We start from the raw sequence: 20,060 nt of genomic DNA on the forward strand, positions 1-20,060 counted from the left end.
GTTAAGCTGTAGTAAGCGAAGGGAACTACCAATCACAGTTAAGGAAGTTATAGCCTATCAAGGGACTGGAATATGCTGTCAAGACAGGTAGGATCTATCTTATGAGTTGCTTAAAGTTACGTATGTAGTTGCTTCACCATTTAAGCTCTACATTAATAACAGCTCACACAACCAGCAAAGCAAAGACAACCTGTAAAAGTCATCCCATTATTGATGACGTCACAATGACATTTTCGGAATAAAAATAATTATTTAGTCATCAGAATTTATCCCTCTAATAAAATACGGTATTAGAATATTTTATAAGTGACTTTCTATATATTTCAAAGAAAATAAATCTTTTGTTCCCTGAAAGAAAGTTATTCAGGGAAGCCTGAATAACTTTCTTTCAGGGAACAAAAGATTTATTTTCTTTAAAATATATAAAGAGTCACTTATAAAATATTCTAATACCGTATTTTATTAGAGGGATAAATTCTGATGACTAAATAATTATTTTTATTCTGAAAATTTCATTGTGACGTCATCAATAATAGGATGAATTTTACGGGTTGTCTTTGCTTTGCTGGTTGTGTGAGCTGTTATTAATGTCAATCTTAAATGGTGAAGTAACTACATACGTAATTTTAATTTGCATTTTGTTAAATTTCAAGTATAATGTAATTGAACAAATAATTAACCAAGGCATGTGTGTTTATTACGAACTATGTCGTCATAAAGGGGTAGGGGAAATGTCAGCAGTATACATTCATATTTCAGATAGATAATCTAAATAAAAGCTACACATTTTTGGGGAAACAAACTCAAAACAATCATTAAGTAATAAAATGTATCTTAAATATAATTGTTATATGTATAAAAGATAAAAAAGAAGAAGAAGAACGAACTAGGATGAACAATTCCTTTACCTAGAGCGTTTGAACGAAATGTCTCGCGTTAATTTGATTATTTTGCTTACAGCAGCCCATAAATCAGAGGAACCCTTTCACTATACGCTTCTTTAGCGGGAAATATCTGGCATCTCATTGGCTGATTCTTGTCCTGCTGTGATTGGTAGTTGTATGTGACGTCATGGAATCTCGACTGAGTTGAGGTGATGTACCTATACTTATTATACGTAAATTAAGACTTATTTATTACATTTTTTATGAAAACGAAATAAAAATATTATAAAATTTCTATTAAAACAAGCAGTAGAACTTTTTCAAATGCGTAAGCTAAACAAATATGCCATTTTCGAAGGAATAATTAACTTGGTTCTGGCTACGATGTTAGATGTGTCTTGTAAACAAAGGCAACAGCCAATCACAGCTGTGAAGATACAACCAATCAGAGGACTGGAATATCCCGCCAAGAGAGAGTTCCGGGGACTTATGAGTTGCTGTTAAAGAAACATGCCCGAATTTTCATAAAGTTGCCTTCAAATGCCATAGCTACGGGGGACGGGTCTAAAGATTTTTGTTTTTAAGGGCATTAGAATTATATTTTCCGCAAAATAAATAGAGATAATCCTTATAAGATGTTTTAATAATATATTTTATCAAAGGGATACATTCTAATTACTAAATAATTGTTTCTATTAAGAAAAAAATGTCTGTGACGTCATAAAGAGTAGGATGAACTTTAAAGCTTCTATAAACGATTGATTAACATCTGATATTCAAATTAATATTATATAAAGCTTATATGGTGAAAGAACTAAATAAAGTATATAACTGTAACTCGTATTTTGTTAAATTTCAAGTATAATGTAATTTATTCAAAGGAAATAAGTGACTATTTTGGTGACGATGTTAGATGTGTGCGTAAGTGCGTGTGTGTGTGTGTGTAGCTATAGTAAACAAAGGCAACAACCAATCACAGCTAAGGAACTTATACTCAATCAGAGGACTGGAACAAAGTTGCCAGGTATGCCTTTTTCAAGCCAAACACTTCAAATTTTGAATTTTTTAAAAAATTGTTTGACCGTTAGCAATATCATAAAAAGGAAGTTTGGCCTTAAATGTTATATTTTTGGCTATTATTACTAATGGGTTGGCCTTTTAAATCTGCTGTTGATTAGAAGTTGGCCTTTTTCTCATTCAGAAAACCTGGCAACCCTGGACTGGAATATCCCAGAGGAAGTTCAGAGGACTTACGAGTTGCTGTTTAAGAAACATGGCCGAATTACTTTTAAACGCCCTAGCTATGATGGACGACGGACCTGGAGATTTTGTTTCTAAGAGCATTATAGGTAAGTTTACTTCAAAATATATAGAGGCAGTCCCCTGTAAGATGTTTTAATGACACAGGATAGATTCTAATTAGCAAATAATTATTTTCATTCAGAAAAATACGTCTTTGCGACATCATAAAGAGTAGGGTGAACTTTAACACAACTAAATGAGTGGTTAGTTCTGGTTGGGGGTTTGAGAGACACGGTATTAACATTCGATATTTAAATAGATGCTAATATTTCATTGGGCTTAAACAGTGAAGGAACTGCATTTCGTTGTATTTCAAATATAATGTAAATTATTCGAAGGAATAATAGAACGTTCTACTGCACTCGCATCTTGATCTAGCAAGCTCCCTACGCTGTCAAGGTGAGGTTATACCTTTAAGAAAAAAATATACATTTTTTTTATTCCTTATTCAAGTATAATATATCTTGTAATGATATTGTAATGCTTTGGTAATCCATCTAGTTTAAATTTCAGCGTTTCCCTCGAGTTTTTTAAGCACAAATGTGAGAGTAACCTAACTAGGTATTTTAATAAACATTTATATACAGATTTGCTTGATTCCTATGCAACATTGGTTGGAAAGGTTTTAAAATGCTAAATTTTAATTATATTTACGTGCCTTTTTATTAAGGGCTTTGCATGAATTGTTGTTGGTTTTTACATACAGCATGTAAAAATTGTTTAGCTGAACGCTCTTTTTCTCAAAGCTTATTAAAACTGGTAAAATTATAGAACCACACAGGATAACATTTCTAATAAGATAAACAGCTTTTTGTATTCTAAATAATGTGCTTTCAATGAATTTATTGTATATTTCCACTTCAAATAAGAAGCTCCACTTTCATGGACCCCTCCCTTCCCAATGACATGTGGGAATCTGGGACTTTGCGTGTGCGAGAACAAGACAAAACGTGATTATTCAACAGTTTCGAGAATTGTAAAAGGCCACAGAACCTAAAAATCCCACCTAACCTAACCTAACCTAGTAGTTCCCAGGTCACAGACCTATTGCTCCTCGGACCCCCTTCCCAGGTCACAGACCTAGCTAGCGGGCAAGACCCTTGGACCCCCTTCCCAGGTCACAGACCTAGCCAAGGGGCAAGCCCCCTGGACCCCCTTCCCAGGTTACAGACCTAGCCAGGGGACAAGTCCCTCCTAAGTCATAAACTAAAAGTAAATCTTAAATACATCATTATATTATAATAAAGTAAATCACAAATAATTCCTTACCTTATGATTGGCACTACTTTTTTGTCTTGGCAGTCTTTACAGAAGTGTTGCAGTAGAAAATTTGCTGGTCTTCCCTAAAAGCTAAGTCAGAATGCACTTGGTACACTTTAACCCTTGAGGGATGCCACAATCTTTTAAAAAATTATTCACTTCACCAGGAGTACCATGAAACTTGTTCATAGCCTTGAAATAGCCAAAAGAGCAGCCATTACACTTTGCCACATTGGACTCCTTAATGCACACAGCTACAAATAAGGAACTAAAGCATTGTCGGAGAAAATGGGGCACATCACAGAGAATAATGTATACAGTAGAGAAGAAAAGGTTAGCTTTATCATTATTTATCGATTCACCAGAAAAGTTTCCCTACCCAAAATCCCTGATTCCCACTGGGTGACCCCCATAACTGTAGGATATATTTGGGTGTGTTTTATTAACTATTTGTGATGGAAATAAAGGTAATTCTCAAGGAAAACTTTATTAGTAAAGCTTTTCCCCTGTAGTTCAATAACGCATTAGCCCTTTTACCCCCAAAGGACGTACTGGTACGTTTCACAAAACCCATCCCTTTACCCCCGTGGACGTACCAGTACGTCCTTGCAAAAAAATGCTATAATTTTTTTTTTCATATTTTTTATTATTTTCTGAAAAAATTCAGGTATTTTCCAAGAGAATGAGACCAACCTGACCTCTCTATGACAAAAATTAAGGCTGTTAGAGCAATTTAAAAAAAATATACTGCAAAATGTGCTGGGAAAAAATAACCCCCTGGGGGTTAAGGGTTGGAAATTTCCAAAGAGCCTGGGGGTAAACGGGTTAATATCTGATCAGACCTATGCAACAAAGTAGGCTGAATGCCTTATCTCTGATTTTATAAGGTAGTAGGTTGGCCAAGGCACCAGCCACCTGTTGAGATAATACTGCTAGAGTTACCGGGTCCTTTGGCCAGACAGTATTACACAGGATACCTCTGGTTACGGCTCATTTTGTCACATTCTCAAATACCTGACAACACTGAGATTACCATTCTTCTTTGCTTAAGGGCTTAATTACTTCATTCTAATTGTTAAGTAGCTACTTTCCTCTTGGTAAGAATAGTACTCTAGCTATGGTAAGCAGATCTACTGTCATGGATTAGAATTCTCATTGATTGTACACTCAGGCATGGTGGTGTAGCTTATTTCTCCTTTTTTCCCGTTTTTAGTTTATACTGTATATGAAAAAAATAATTCAATGTTACTGTTCTTAAGGTATTATCTTTTGTTTGTTTATTACTTCTCGTAGTTTATTTCCTTTCCTCATTGGGCTATTTGCCCCTGTTGGAACCCTTGGGCTTATAGCATCTTCCTTTTCCAACTAGGGTTTTAGCTTACCTTGTAATAATAATGGCCGACGTCTTACGCAAGATCAGTTTTAAGGATTTTAATAAAAAAATTTGCTGTTAAAAACAAGAGGAAACTTTCAAATGTAAGTGAGTACACAAAAAATAATTTTCTTGTAAGTTTTATTCAATTTTAATTTAAAAAAAAAAAACACGAGGGAACTTGTCTAATTAAAGTGAAAGTATAAGAAAAATTAAGATTGCTTTCTTACTGTTAGTTTTGTTTGATTTTGGTGGATAAAATTTTGAAGCTTGCGTTTACTTTTTTAATTACACAAACTCTTTTAGTGCTTAGGTCCTAAGGGCTAAATCCAGATCTGGCTGTATTGGTCGTTATTTTCCCATCCTCTTTCTGCATTGACCTCCCTGTTGGTGACGTTAGTCTAATAACAATCATACAGTTATAGCAAGACAGAAGAAAGCAAGGAACTACAGAAGAATGATAGCTAATGTAGGTAACTGGGAAAGGATGCTGCAAAAATCAGTGTTGCAATATCTTTAATAAACTGACAGCACTACTGTAATGGTATTTAAAAATCAAAAGCAAGAAAACAATGCCAAAAGTTTGGCTATCCAAAGAACCAAACTAAATTATTCTTCAAATTTCCAGAACACAAGAGATAACTTCAATTTTATCACTAGATTTACACAAAATGTGGTTAAATATCTAGTGCCGATTTAATTACCAATTGCTCAATTTTGCATTACGGTATATGCCTTTCTATGATAAGTTCAATATTGTTCCGAGTTAGTTCTTAAATTGGGAAGATGAATCTAAGGGAAGTCGAATTTAACAGTAAATATGTGATCAGATAAACAGGAAATAGGTTTATTGAAATAAATTTGCCTAACAAAGCCATATGCAATTCAATTGAGAGTTCTCCCAATGGGCAAATTAATCATTCCGTTGTCAACCAACTGACCAATTACTTACACAACAAGAGCCACAGGTACATCTGAATCCTTTTACATGTGGGCCTTACTCATAATGTGACAGGAAGTTTCCAAAGATGGGTAAAGGATGCAACAAATCTTATTTCGGTACATTCAATCTTTTTTTTTTTAAACCTTTAATAGCTTAAATATGAAAGTATTTCAACATTTTTGTTCTTAAAATAGTTTTAATGAATTACTTCTCTTGTAGCTTATTTCTTTTCCTCACTGGGCTATTTTTCATTGTTGCAGCCATTGGGCTTATGGCATCTACTTTTCCTTCCAAATAGGGTTGTAGCTTAGCTAGTAAGAATAACAAAGAGGTCAGTTCACTAGCAAATGTATGATCCATACTTGATCCTTACCATATCAGCAATATTTGAATCACTAAGCCTTGCATTAAGAAAATATTGGAGGCATTCACAAAAAGGTGTACATGAAAGTACTAACAAATTATGTCAGCTCATGAACTAGAAACTAAAGGGTCATTACCTCATTCATTTAAAAGATTTAGCCTTATTTACTCAATGTAAAGCCATAAATTTATCATTCCCAAACAGATTATCCCAAATATTGCTATTAGATTGATGATTTTGGCATCTAGGAGGCAATACAGCAAGTTAAGCAATTGTTACTTTGTTGGACAAGATGTTCAAAAGGATGCAGAAATGTTGGTCACCTTAATGGGCATGTTGTATGGTTAAATAATAAAAACTACAAAAATTTCAGTAGAAAAATAAGAGTATTTTTGCATTTCAACCTGCACTAACCCACAGACTTTATTTTTGCTATACCTGTTTCTAGGCTGCGAGAGAGGACATGAGTTTTTATAGTTTATTTATGACATTAGTTTTTGTTGTTAATAGTTTATATATGACATGTCTGTTTTGACGTTACTTATTTTAGAATGATTTATTGTTAATTTGTTCTCTTCATTTATTTATTTCCTTTCCTCACTGGGCAATTTTTCCCTGTTGGAGCCCCTAGGCTTATAGCATCTTGCTTTTCCAACTAGGGTTGTAGCTTGGATAGTAATAATAATAAAGATAAATATCATAAGGGTTAATAAAATAGAAATAGCCTTTCAAGATATAATTGAAAAAGCAATCCATCCAGCAGCTCTTAACGGTATGACTTTTGGTAACGTGCGCGGGCACCTGGACCACCGAACTTCTTGGGTTCACATCTTCTTGGATCAGCAACTAGCAAAGATCTATCGTAATCAATCAAGATTTTCTTGATCTCCTTCTTGGAGGCTTCATCCACATCTGTAAAAGTAAATGGGCAATATTGTAAGAGTAATTTATAACCAACATCAGTGCCAAATTTTCTTAACCCTTTACCCCCAATGGACGTACTGGTACGTTTCACAAAACTCATCCCCTGACCCCCTTGGACGTACCAGTACGTCCTTGCAAAATTGGCTAATTACATTTTTTTGATAACTTTTTGAAAAACTTCAGGCATTTTCCAAAAGAATGAGACCAACCTGACCTCTCTTTGACAAAAATTAAGGCTGTTAGAGAAATATTAAAAATATATATTGCAAAACATGCTTGAAAAAGAAAACGCCTAGGGGTTAAGGATTGGAAAGTTCCAAACAGATTGGGGATAAAAGGGTTAATTGTATTCCAGTTGAGATTAGTTTCCATGAAGGCCCGGATCACCCTATAGGAACCATTGATTTTTTTAAATCTCATTTGAGTTTTTCATGGATTTATATTCTATAATTATTCATTTCGTTGGTCACGTAACTTAAAAGGGATATGGGTGTAACCAATGACAAGCGAGAGATTAACCCTTTTACCCCCAAAGGACGTACTGGTACATTCCACAAAAGCCATCCCTTTCCCCCATGGACGTACCGGTATGTCCTTGCAAAAAATGCTATAAAAATTTTTATTTTCATATTTTTTATAATTTTTTGAGAAAATTCAGGCATTTTCCAAGAGAATGAGACCAACCTGACCTCTCTATAACAAAAATTAAGGCTGTTAGATCAATTTTTAAAAAATATACTGCCAAATGTGCTGGGAAAAAAATAACCCCCTGGGGGTTAAAGGTTGGAAATTTCCAAATAGCCTGGGGGTAAAAGGGTTAAGCCACATGTTGTCCGAAATACTCTATTTCTTTTCAGTATTTTCGTTTCATTTCGTGCCTGAAAATCTTGTGATATCTGGCATCTGTATACCCCTCCGGTCAACTCAAGACTGTGAGACACCAGTAGGTTAGGGAAGGTGACCATTGCTGGTAAAACCCTTTTCAATTCAATGATTTAAAATTGTAATAACACCCCAGCAGTGAAGCTATAAAATCTGATGATGATAAGAGAGAAATAAACAAGGGCAATTTAAATCTAAAGTCAATATATAACCGTTTAGAATATTGCATGCAAAAATAATACGAATTATTACGTTAATAACCAAAGTATGGCAAAGTAAAAAGTTCACTCATGTTACTGAAAACTTTGAAGGCCGATAACTCAACTTTTCTGCTTCAACTATTTGCTAATATTGGAAAAATATTTTGCAATAATTTCGAAACTATACATGTTAACATATACAGTATATGTTTTGCCTTTCTTGTGTAATTAAGCTATATTATATAAAATGATAAACATGGCTGGATAAAAAAAGGGAAATTTAGAGTGATGTCACGGCTATTCATCTATCTCTACCTGTTTGAAATTTTGGGAAAAACCAAATTGCACGTTTATGGAGTCTTGAATAAAAAAATTTACGCCTGCGGACATACGTACGGAGTGACAGAATGACAAAAAACACACACATCGAGTTCTTATGCTCATATAGTGTTGGCAATGGTAATATAACTATCCTGAAAATTTCCAGTTACTAATACAGTACTTTTTTTTTATTAATATTTTTCTGTTGGGAGGTGAACCTGGTCTTAAATTACAAAACATGTTATAGAATAATAATACAGTACTTACATTTCTGATAGTAAGCTACCAGAGACTTTGAAATAGCTTGACGGATGGCATAAATCTGAGATGTGTGTCCACCACCCTTAACTCGCACTCTTATGGACACATTGGAAAACTTTTCCTGAGGGGGAAAAAAAATTGTATCAAAATATATAGTTTAGTTAAATTTATAAGAGCCAGTATTAACAGAAACTTTTTTTTTTTTTTACAAATACATTATAAATATTATATAACTTCAAAAGGAAAATTTATTTTCTCACCCTTTACAGAGTAAACTATAATACAATAAATTAATTTTCAAATATAAATTCTATATTCTAGGGTAATACTAGATATACAAATAGTCAAATTTATTAAATCCATAATTATAAGGTTATTTCCTTCATTATATAAATGAACAATCATAGTCAAATTGAATGAGGGGAAAAAAAAAAACCATTAATGGCAAATTTAGGTCCATAATAATGAAAAGTTTCTTTCTTACGTACCTTACCGAGGAGGAGGACAGGTTCCATAAGCTTGTACTGGAGGGTTCTGGGTTCAATGTGCTCAAGAGGGCGGCCATTTACCTTGAGTAACCCATTTCCACGCTTACAATGGGCAACAGCTGTGGCAGTTTTCTGAAATGCAAACGATGTAACCTTCAGTATAGTCCTATCTTAATTGGAAAACATTTAAGTCAGAATGTTGGTGGTGCTTCTGTTTATACACATTGCCTAAAATTAACTAGACTTTAAATCTAACATTTTAAGTATCATTGTTTATTGGAGTCATTAGTCACATTTTTTCTTTCCCCACCCTAGCTGCTATCAAGGCAATATAAATTTTCAGGATCGAATCCATCCCCCAAGAAGGAGCTATTAATTAAAAATTTTCCTGAACCTTGTATCATAATCAAGAACCAGGAGTATTCACCTCTAAGAGGTGAAACAACAAAAATTACATAGTACTGTACATTATACTTAATGGATTGGATTTATGAATTTGGACTATAAAACCAAGCACTGGGACCAGGCAGGCAATTCAGCACCAATATGCAACTGGGGAATCCCCTTGAGTTGCACAAGTAAAAATGTGCCTGGACAACAAGCTAGAACATTCTTAATTACATGGTTCTAAAGGAAGTAACAAAATGGTTCCCTAAAGCTACTACTTCTAAGGATATTGACACAAGATGGATGTGCACTAACTGAATCACTGTCCTTCCATACCCTAAGTAATCACTGAAATACAAAAATCCTTGCAACTACTGTACCTATATGAAAGTACATTTCATATTGGTGTTATACACTTGAAACCGTTGGCGGCATGTATGTTGAGACAGGTGAAATAATGCTACTTTATATATCGATGATTTTTTTTTTTTCTTTAGAAGTACAATACTGTATTACATTGGAACATCACACATTTGAACAAATCTTTGCAAATATGAATCGCCTATACTACTGTCAAAAACTACTATCATCAGGTTACAGATTTTGATAGCAAAAAACCCATTTTGTATAGTCATCAAAACAAAAGTTTGGATAAAAATAAAGATAGCAAGTAAAAGTTGCTTAGGTCGTCAGTGACTTGTTTCAACAGAATAAAGGGCATAACATTTCACATTCTAAACCTCTTGGTTAACTGTTTTCGATACAGGAATATACATTACATTGTATTTGAAGCTCTTATGTTGTTCATTTTAATAATGATAGGTTATGATTGAAACGGGGTGTTTGATACTGTATACTGTACTTGGCCTGTTAATGAGATTGAAGAAGTCGAAAGTTCCATCAGAGGTCGGACCACAAAGCTAAAACTCATTGCTTTTAGTACAGTATGTATACCAACAGTTTCAATTAGTCATTATACAATATTTTCAAGTACTATGATATTCAATTAGTCATTAAACAATATTTTAAAGTACTATGACAGAGAAGCCATTCATTATTTTTTTTTAAATCTTGCATCGAGCAAGACTGAATTTGCAACATATACCTGTTCAAACGACAATGTCAAAAGGTTTGTAAACTATTGTAAACACTAGACCACAGAGGTAACACATTACATAAATACGAGATAAGGCAAAGACCAACAGTGTAAATTTGGCATACCAAACAAGTAAATAGATGAGATTGAAAAAAAAAGTCACATTTTCTATGCACTCAAAAAGCCCAAAAAGCCTGTCAGAAATAAGCTTATGTGTTTTGATAACAGTAACTGTTGTATTGGGATGATTGCCAGAAACAAAAATGGTTAAACTAGTTAATATAAAAGACTGGTAAACTATATTTTTTAAAGTGTTTCAAACATTGTTAATGACTATATCATAGCATTTCATTTATAGTAGTCTATCCAACATTATTAAAAGACTTAGGGATTTCTGCTATAAATAGTAAAAAAAAACAAAAAAAAAATTCTGAAAACTAAAATATTCATGGTGTCGAAACCATTTATTGCACTATTCGGAGCGTTAATTAAAAACGGACATCAACTAACCTGAACTCAACCTAACCTACAAGCCATGTCCTTACCTACATACCTAACGGGGGGGGGGGGGGGGGGGGGGGGGGGGGGGGATCACCTTCTGCGAACCCCCTTACCCTAAGTTAGCCATACAGGTGGCCGCTATCATACACACACCCCTACTACTCTCTAATCTTACCACAAGGTCAGATGAGTTTTGAAACATTTGATTAGAAAATCCAAGCTAATAGAGAAATGGGAACCAAAGTCAAACATTACAACACACGACATATCAAGCATATCATATTGTGATAATGAACATGTCACAACAATTATTTTAATAAAGCTAAATGTTTGTCCAAACTTGTTACATTATAAATGGATGAGCAACATACAATATAACTTTGGCCCGATTAATATTTGGAAATTTCTAATTCTAACAGCACACATTAGGTGTTTGTGTCGGCCAACACCAGACGTGATATTAATTATTCCAATTGTATGCAAAAGTAAACCCAGGCAACTAACTAATTAATTTTTACAAACAATACAACCAGGTATCCCCTTTTCAGATCATGTCACCAATTTATAACAAAAGGCCTACCGCATGCATAGAACATCACCAAACAAACAACACGCATTAGGTGTTTTTGTAGGACTACACTAGACGTGACAAATTATTCCAATCGTATACAAAAGTAAACCCAGGTGACTACCTAGATTTAATTTATACAAACAACACAACCAGGTACCCCTTTTCCGTATCATGTCACCAATTTATAACAAAAAGCCTACCACATGCATAGAACATCACCAACTTAAGCTTCCCAACTAACGTAACCTACAAGCCGTGTCCCTTCCTACTTTCCAAAAGGGGATGTCAGTATTTCAAGTGATAATGTTGAGAATGAGGAAGTTAGGGGGCATGGCCGTTGTCATACCCATCTCACCAAATCTATACCTTAGGTAGGTAGAAGTAATGTGATTTTTTACGAGAGGAGCTCTCAGAAAGGACGGCTAATTGTATCTTACCTATGGACCCAGGGGGTGTATGTAAGATAGCGGCCACCTGTATGTAATATTATGGGTAACTTAGAATACAGCAGTGTAAGGAGGGTCGCAGGGGGGCGTTAGCCCGCTTTAGGTATGCAGACAAGGCCACAGCTTGTAGGTTAAGGGGAAAAGTTTAGGTTAGTTGATGTTCATTTTTAATCAAAGCATGAGATACTGGCCGGTGATATACAAAGGCTCCTGGAACATATAGTCTATCTATTAGGATACTACTTAAAAGTAAAGAAATAACCTATCTATTAGGATACTACTTAAAAGTAAAGAAATAACCTAAGTCATACTAAATCGCCATAATTTTGAGGGCGGCAGGGCCTGTGAAAGAGGAGCATCCTAACAATATCCACTGAGGTAGGGAGTAGATCCTGCCCTGCTCCACAATACATACCAGGAAATGCCTCTTCCACCGAATGACACCATTTTCATATTTTCAGAGTAACTACGGATTTAACTGATGCAAATTACAAAATAGCTTTGCATAAATTGGCCGTATATGGAGAGAATGGTTTTGTAAACAAATACCCAAATTACTGAGGGGTTCTTCAATTTCTTTGCTCGTGAGTAGGTCAAATGAACGGTTGTAAAATAGAACATTCAAATCTCTTGGGGGTAAAGGAGCCATTTGGACCAATATGCCATGATCCTGTAACAATCTAATGTCAAATTCAGATCAACCGGCATAATAAAATATAAAATTAACGAGGGAATTAGGCCTGAACAAATCCATGCCTTATGTCCATAAGGCTATAAATTAACACGATTTCAAATTAATTACTCCCAATATAGTAGAACTAAAAATAGTATCAACCTAAAATATGGTACCTAAATACATTTAGCTCCCTATAACTTAAATTACTTTTAAATTATATCAGTTACAGGTCAAATTAAATTCCTCTTAGATCATAACATGGCAAGATTCTACTCACCTTCCTGCCGAACACTTGTACTGAAGGTACTACTTCTTTTGCCGCCGTAGTAGACATCTGTAATTGAAATAAAACAATGAACAAGCTTGTCTTACAAGTACTGTGTAATTCCGGGGTCAGTATTGTGCATACACACGACAAATATGATACAATTTTTCAGAACTCTTCGGTATACCTTTACTCGGCAGTGGTCTCCGTGTGAAGGAAAGCAGCGTGTTGATTAGCGCCCAAGAGACCCAACACCGTGAGAGTGTTAACATTTTACACCATAGATGGCAGCACGTGTATATAGAGGCAAGATTTTTTAATGGTATTTTAGAATATAATAATAATAATAATAAATTCTATTGGATAGAAAATAAATTACATTAATATTATTTACAAAATTTCAGATTCAGTCCAAGCCTATGTGGAGCTGAGCTCTTCGGGCAATGTATAACAAGAATCGGTGCTACTATAGCGTGAGGTCTACCGCCATATGTCGCCTACCCAGGTGTAGGGTGAGGTCTACCACGTGACCAGCGTCCCAGAGGACCGCACCTAACCATCGAATATGTGAACTGCCCAAATTCATCAAAAACGTGACCTGTCCATAGAAAAGGAAGCAAATGGAGCTTCTAAATCAGTTTTTCCCTCGGCCTATAGGAGATATCAATTGAGCGATCGTGGTTGGACGCTAAAACGATAATTCTGAAGAGAATGCGAGGTGTTGGTCGTCAGCTGTTCCAGTCTCATCTTGATAATTTTTGCTGGAAGGTGATGAGAAAAAAATCCAATGATCTATTTGTGTCATTCTTAGAAGATGTACGAAGTGTGTATCGCTAGATTAACCTGTTTGATGTACGAAGAGTGTATCGCTAGAATAAATGTATGGAAATATATGATAACATGTTTGATGTACGAAGAGTGTATCGCTAGAATAAATGTAGGGGAATACGTATATGATAACATGTTTATTTTTACCTTTATTCCCTTTTTTTAATGTAATTAGAAATCCAATTATCTATGTAAGTCATTTCTAAGATATGTTTAAATTAAGTGTTTATTGCTTAAACAAATGTATGAAATGTGTTTTATCTATGAGGGACGAATAACTCATCAGTAGACCTCACGCTATAGTGCTAACGGGAGGTAGATCTCACGCTATAGTGTGGTAGACCTCACGCTATAGTAGCACCCAAGAATCTATTATGAATAAAATAGAAAACCATATCTATAATGTATTATATAGTTGTTATATGGTATTTTGCAATATATATATATATATATATATATATATATATATATATATGTATGTATATATATATATATATATATATATATATATATATATATATATATATATACACGAGCTAAGCTGTAACCCTACTTGGAAAAGCAAGATGCTATAAGCCCAAGGGCTCCAACAGAAAAAAAAAATAGCCCAGTGAGGAAAGGAAACAAAAAATAAAAACTACAAGAGAAGTAATAAACAATGAACATAAAATATACTACGAACAGTGGTAACATTAAATTAGGCTTTTTATACATGCACTTTAAAAGCTTAAAAAAACAGGAGGAAAAGAAATAGGGTAGAATAGCATGCCCGAGTGTACCCTCAAGCAAGAGAACTCTAACCCAAAGACAGTGGAAGGCCATGGTACAGAGGCTATGGCACAACACAAGACTAGAGAACAATGGTTTGATTTTGGAGTATCCTCTTTGAAGAGCTGTTTACCATAGCTAAAGAGTCTTTTCTACCCTTAGCACGAGGAAAGCAGCCACTGAACAATTACAGTGCAGTAGTTAATCCCTTGAGAGAAGAAGAATTGTTTGATAATCTCGGTGTTGTCAGGTATATAAGTGTTACTCCCATCATTATTTTTTTCCATAGCTCTTTGAATTATGTTCTAAGGCTTCAGTGAGGGTCCAAGTTTCTGATGTAAAAGTTGATACTGGTATAGGGCCCTCTGATTAAATACTTTTCTTTTAGGAGAAAGTGTCATTTTAAGTTTTATTGTCTTATTTTGTGTGTGTGTGTGAGAGAGAGAGAGAGAGAGAGAGAGAGAGAGAGAGAGAGAGAGAGAGAGAGAGAGAGAGAGAGAGAGAGAGAGAGAGTAAATGAATAAGCCAATCGAGTAGGTGTGAAATTTTTATATTATGAGGCTCATTAACATACAAAATACCAGTTATGTTAACGCTGATGAGCGCATATCTTAAGCCTCTAAATGAAATGTATACAAAATATTTCTCTAACTTTATAAGTAATTTGTGATTACCAAATATAAATGCATTTCAAATATATGTTGAGACCTTGAAATTAATATCTGGAATCAGATAGTATCTATAATTCTTTAAACCTATAATAATTGTTAACTCGATATCTAAACCTGATTAAGTTCGCAAACAAGAAAAGAATAAACAAATTTTATTTGTGATATGTCCTCAGTAGAAAATAAAACAAATGAATAACGAGCGTCAAAATCTAGAGGCAGTGCTTAAAATTCGTACGGCAAATGAGTACCACACCGTACAACCGATTTATGTTCTCTAGTATCGGTAAGTCTCACCAGAAACAAAATCGCATCGACAATTCTCGTTTACACTTCTTTTTTAAGCAAATGGGACTATAGAGCACAAAATGGATATTTGCTTAAATTACATTAATTTTGTTGTTACCTAATTTATTAATTTTGCTGTTACCTAATTTATTAATTTTGCTGTTACCTAATTTATTAATTTTGCTGTTACCTAATTTATTAATTTTGCTGTTACCTAATTTATTAATTTTGCTGTTACCTAATTTATTAATTTTCCTCATCCTATAAGTGTGCTTTACATTGATTATCCGGTAATAGCCAAATGTAATTATTGTAATTACGTAGTAACGGTTCAAAATACTCACGCTGGGCACATGCCTTCGTGATTGATAATAAAATTCATAAAAATTACCAGCTTTGATATTTTCTAAAGCAAAACCGCCGTATTATCTTTAAAAATGGCTAGAGGTATTTTATAGGCCTTGATCAAAGTTTTTTACTCATGAAAACTGAACATCAATTTTATCATATCTACTATACACATTCCAGAAAAACAGGAATGCGAATAGAACATGAATAAAAAATATTAAGTATATCTAAAACCAGGCAAAACTGACCATAAGAGATTATAATTATATATCTTAGTACAAAATCTTTCATTGTATTGCAAATTGAGAGAAACCCTTGTCAATTTGCTGACGATAGGCGTACAATATTGTATTTTCGTTGTAAGAAGAAACAAGGGAAATTTTGTAAGGGATTGCATAATTATAGTTACAATAATTAAAATAATTTTTCCATATAAGTATTATAATAAGCCTAACTTCCTGTCACCAAAGCATTAATTATAATTTACTAGTTAACACTTGTAGGCTTACTTCGAGCCTTTAAATGTGCGACCCCGAGGCTATACAATAAGTTCCCACGAGACATCCAAATGATTGAAGATATTAAGGATTTATATAGGAAATTGGAGACTTTGTTATTCTGTGAGTGCTTCAACAGTGACGATTTAATGGCAAATGAGCAATAAGCGATGTGAAATGCTGAATGATCTCGAACGAACATGATAAAACGAATGTGGAGGTCCTGTAGAGAGTAGGATTCCCCTGCTTTACAGGACCGGATAAGCAGCCCTTAAAAAGGGGATATAGTTAAACGGTGCATAAAAGATTACACTGAAATAAACTCTTTAAACATACGCTAACCAGTGTCTTTCGTAAGTTGTTAAAAAGAACTGAAATATGAAAACCAAATGACATCTAAACAAAACTTAAGGATGATCTACTTAAAGAATGGAACAATTTTATCCTTGTTTACTTGTTTTGGGTTTAAATCCAACCCTCCACTGAAGTCGAGTGAACTACTTCTCGGGCGGGTCCATATTAATCATCTAACGAAACATTTTCCTTATAACTTATACTATTCTATGATTGTAGCATCTTCCAAATCATATGATCTTGTGAAAAGTAATGTCTTTAGTTTCTTCTTAAATTCAATTGCTCCCTTTAGGTCCTTCATTTCAGTTGGCAGTTTATTATAATGTCTTGGCGCATAGTAGCTAACATAAGGTGTGATTGACAAATAACTTCTCTTTTAATGCATTTCAGTATTTTTTATGCTAATTCTAATGACATTTAAAATTGCGATAACTGAATAATTATCTGTGTACTAAGTTTTATTAGTTGATATTTCTTCATGACCTAACCATTAATGCAATAATGTTCTTAATTCTTATATTGTTTATTGCTTGTATACATTTGTAATTCTAGCATTTCTACCATATCAATGTTTAAATTCAAAATTTGCACTATTTATTATTCCGCCCTTCTTTATTATACTTTATTATACGAATATACAATTCCATTTATTTTTAGGCTGAAAATCTCATTTATATGTGTCTATGTGTATATGTGCATGTATATGTACATGTGTGTATATGTATTTGTATATGTATGCATATGTATATACTTATGTATATGTATGTGTACATTTAGTTTATCTATATCAATATTTACTTTTTATTAATTTTTTTAATTGAAGATATTATTTTATTTGTATTATTGCCCGAAGAGCTCTGCTCTACATGGGCTTGGACCGAATCTTTTTTTGTAAATATTTTGTATGTAAATATGTTTTTGTCCAATAAACATTATTATTATTATTATTATTATTATTATTATTATTATTAAATAGAAAAGTATAAAGAAGTTTAATGTTGTACTAAGTGACCTTGTTGTCTGCATTCTGAAACCAAAAAGGAAAGAAGACGAATGTAAACACTCGCCTTGATGCCTGATGGGCTGTCTATGGTGATTTCCCAAACACTCCTTCAAAATTGTTACAAAGTCTCTCAAAAGACTATTCAAGTAACTCTCGTCGTGGAAATTTCCGGCCTTATTTAAGCGCGTACATTTTCCTAATTTCGTTTTGGAAAAAAAAGGTATAACATCACATCTGACAGAAATGCCGTACAACTCTCGAAGGTAAGTTTGCTTTGTCTAAGACGAGGCTTTTAAAGTTTTGACGTTTTTTGAGGTTAAAATGCCTCATTTGTATAATTACGCATTATATTTCCGAATTGCTTTTGCTTGTTGAGAAGGTAAATCACCTTAGACTTGGTCAGATATGTGAAAACCGAATGAAATAATTCGAATTCCGGTATCCTTTTTGTATTCGTACACCGGGCATAATAGCTGGTAAATCTTTACCCGTGCACCGACGCTATTGAATATCAAACACTCCTGTCCCCCTTAGCCCAGGACATCATGTCCTTACTAAGGGCTTCACCCTATGACCCTCCCACCTCTAATTTACTAAACATCGCACGGATAAAGTTATACCACGGTAGCTCACACCTGCTACGGTAGCATGTAATTGAGTAAGCTTAATTTGCTATAAACTTGAGCTGTTGTATTAGCCTCCAGAATCTACTACTGGTAGAGCTAAACTTCAGCCATCGAGAGCAGGGCTACGATAGATCTGTGTGCTAAGTAGATAGCTGACCTAAGATCATAAATTATACCAAACGCATTTGTTATAAAATGGTTTTTTGGTTGATTTTGTTGAGGCTGAGTAGGTCTAACTGCAGTGGTCACAGAGTATAAGCCCTCACGAAAGCAAGCAGGTAGGTAAATATTTTTTTCATGTAACAAAGCAAATAATTCTGGGTTAATTGTATATAATTCTTTAATTTTTAGCAAAATGGTGTTTCACTACAAGAAATAATGAGTGCCGGTGTGACGGTCTGAACGTTCCTCCGGTCTCGGAATTCTCCTTGACATTGTATGATGGTTCTTTTCCTCCATTAGCTCACTTCGCTCGCATGAAAATAAAACATCAAGCTCATATGTACTGGCAAGCGGTAATGTTGAGCTGCGCATGCTAACATTACAGGAAAATAAAACATCAACCTCGTATGCACTGGCAAACGGTAATGTTCGCGCATGCGCAAATTATCAAGGAGAATTCTGAGACCGGGGGATCGTTCAGACCGTCACACCGGCTATGTTGGCATTATTGATCGAATATAATTTTAACACAATATCATTGTTCAAGTCCATTATTTTCTTTTGGGAGACTGATTGCTAATTAGCGCAAATGCTTCATTTTCATTTTCTTAATGCAACTTTTCTGAGTTTTCCATGACAATCCATAGCTGGATTTTTGAGCCAATTGAGATATTCCAAGTATCTATGCATAATTCTCAGGATGATGTTTTACAATATCTCCTTTTTCCTCCTCCACATCAGTTCCAGGATGACTACTGTCCCAGGAAGTCATTTAGACTGGTGGTCAATCAGTTTCAGTATTTATGTAATTTCATCTATTTCGGCAATTGATTATATTTAAGACTATGCCATTGTTCATCTGAAACGTATAAAAATATCACTGAAATAATGTTTCATAGTTAGTGTATGCAGTACATCCGTGTACTGCTTGCCAGAACAGAGGAGCAATGGGATAATCTTTTATTTGCTAGCAATGCAATTTACGGCGGAATAAAAACCGTTTGAGGGACGCGTTATATGTTATAAGTAATGATAATGATTTAATAGTGACTTACACTGATGGTGTGCGCAGCATATCCATTTACTGCTTGTCAGAATAGAGAAGCAGTGAGAGCTTATTTAATTTTGAGCTACGGCCAAAGAAAAACCATTCAACAGGCGTTATAGCAATTATAGGTTATTATGGTTCTTTAATTTCATGCCACTTACATGAACTATGTTTTTCTTAATGGTTATCAAGTTTATTATGCATTCCTAAAATTCTGCTGCTGTAAATAACTTATTTTGGGTGTTTACTCACCCTAAAACCCCAGTTTCTCATTGGGATCCCCCAATTATTTTTTGTAAAGGGGATAGAAGAACTCATAAATGGGTG

The 20,060-nt window shown here is 34.2% G+C and overlaps 3 protein-coding genes across 4 annotated transcripts in view; 1 reads left to right on the forward strand and 2 right to left on the reverse strand.

Moving 5' to 3' along the window:
- The window catches only part of LOC137634940 (uncharacterized), a 592,943-nt gene that overhangs the window by 419,563 nt on the left and 153,320 nt on the right, over positions 1-20,060 (reverse strand). The window lies entirely within an intron of this gene.
- Positions 6,847-13,434, reverse strand: LOC137634953 (small ribosomal subunit protein uS9). Its single transcript, XM_068367520.1, has 5 exons — positions 13,331-13,434; positions 13,156-13,212; positions 9,202-9,333; positions 8,720-8,834; positions 6,847-7,037 (listed from the first exon to the last, which is right to left on the reverse strand). The coding sequence occupies exons 2-5, from the start codon at positions 13,210-13,212 to the stop codon at positions 6,892-6,894; spliced, it is 450 nt and encodes a 149-aa protein (XP_068223621.1). The 5' UTR covers positions 13,331-13,434; the 3' UTR covers positions 6,847-6,891.
- The window catches only part of LOC137635011 (uncharacterized), a 94,783-nt gene continuing 92,678 nt past the window's right edge, over positions 17,956-20,060 (forward strand). For both annotated transcript variants that reach the window (XM_068367615.1, XM_068367616.1), the window contains exon 1: positions 17,956-18,160. In XM_068367615.1, the coding sequence (XP_068223716.1) occupies positions 18,141-18,160 (20 nt within the window). In that variant the 5' untranslated portion in view covers positions 17,956-18,140. The remainder of the gene's footprint in view (positions 18,161-20,060) is intronic.

The sequence above is a fragment of the Palaemon carinicauda genome, chromosome 45, assembly GCF_036898095.1.
Source record: "Palaemon carinicauda isolate YSFRI2023 chromosome 45, ASM3689809v2, whole genome shotgun sequence".
Lineage (NCBI taxonomy): Eukaryota > Metazoa > Arthropoda > Malacostraca > Decapoda > Palaemonidae > Palaemon > Palaemon carinicauda.

What these genes read in the sequence shown, in the direction of transcription:
- LOC137634953 (XM_068367520.1), bottom strand. Translation starts at nt 13,212, where the DNA reads ATGTCTACTACGGCGGCAAAAGAAGTAGTACCTTCAGTACAAGTGTTC. An exon ending in TACAAGTGTTCGGCAGGAAG is followed by an intron (nt 9,334 to 13,155) that starts GTGAGTAGAATC and finishes TTTGCATTTCAG; the next exon opens with AAAACTGCCACAGCTGTTGC. An exon ending in GGTAGCTTACTATCAGAAAT is followed by an intron (nt 7,038 to 8,719) that starts GTAAGTACTGTA and finishes TTACTTTTACAG; the next exon opens with ATGTGGATGAAGCCTCCAAG.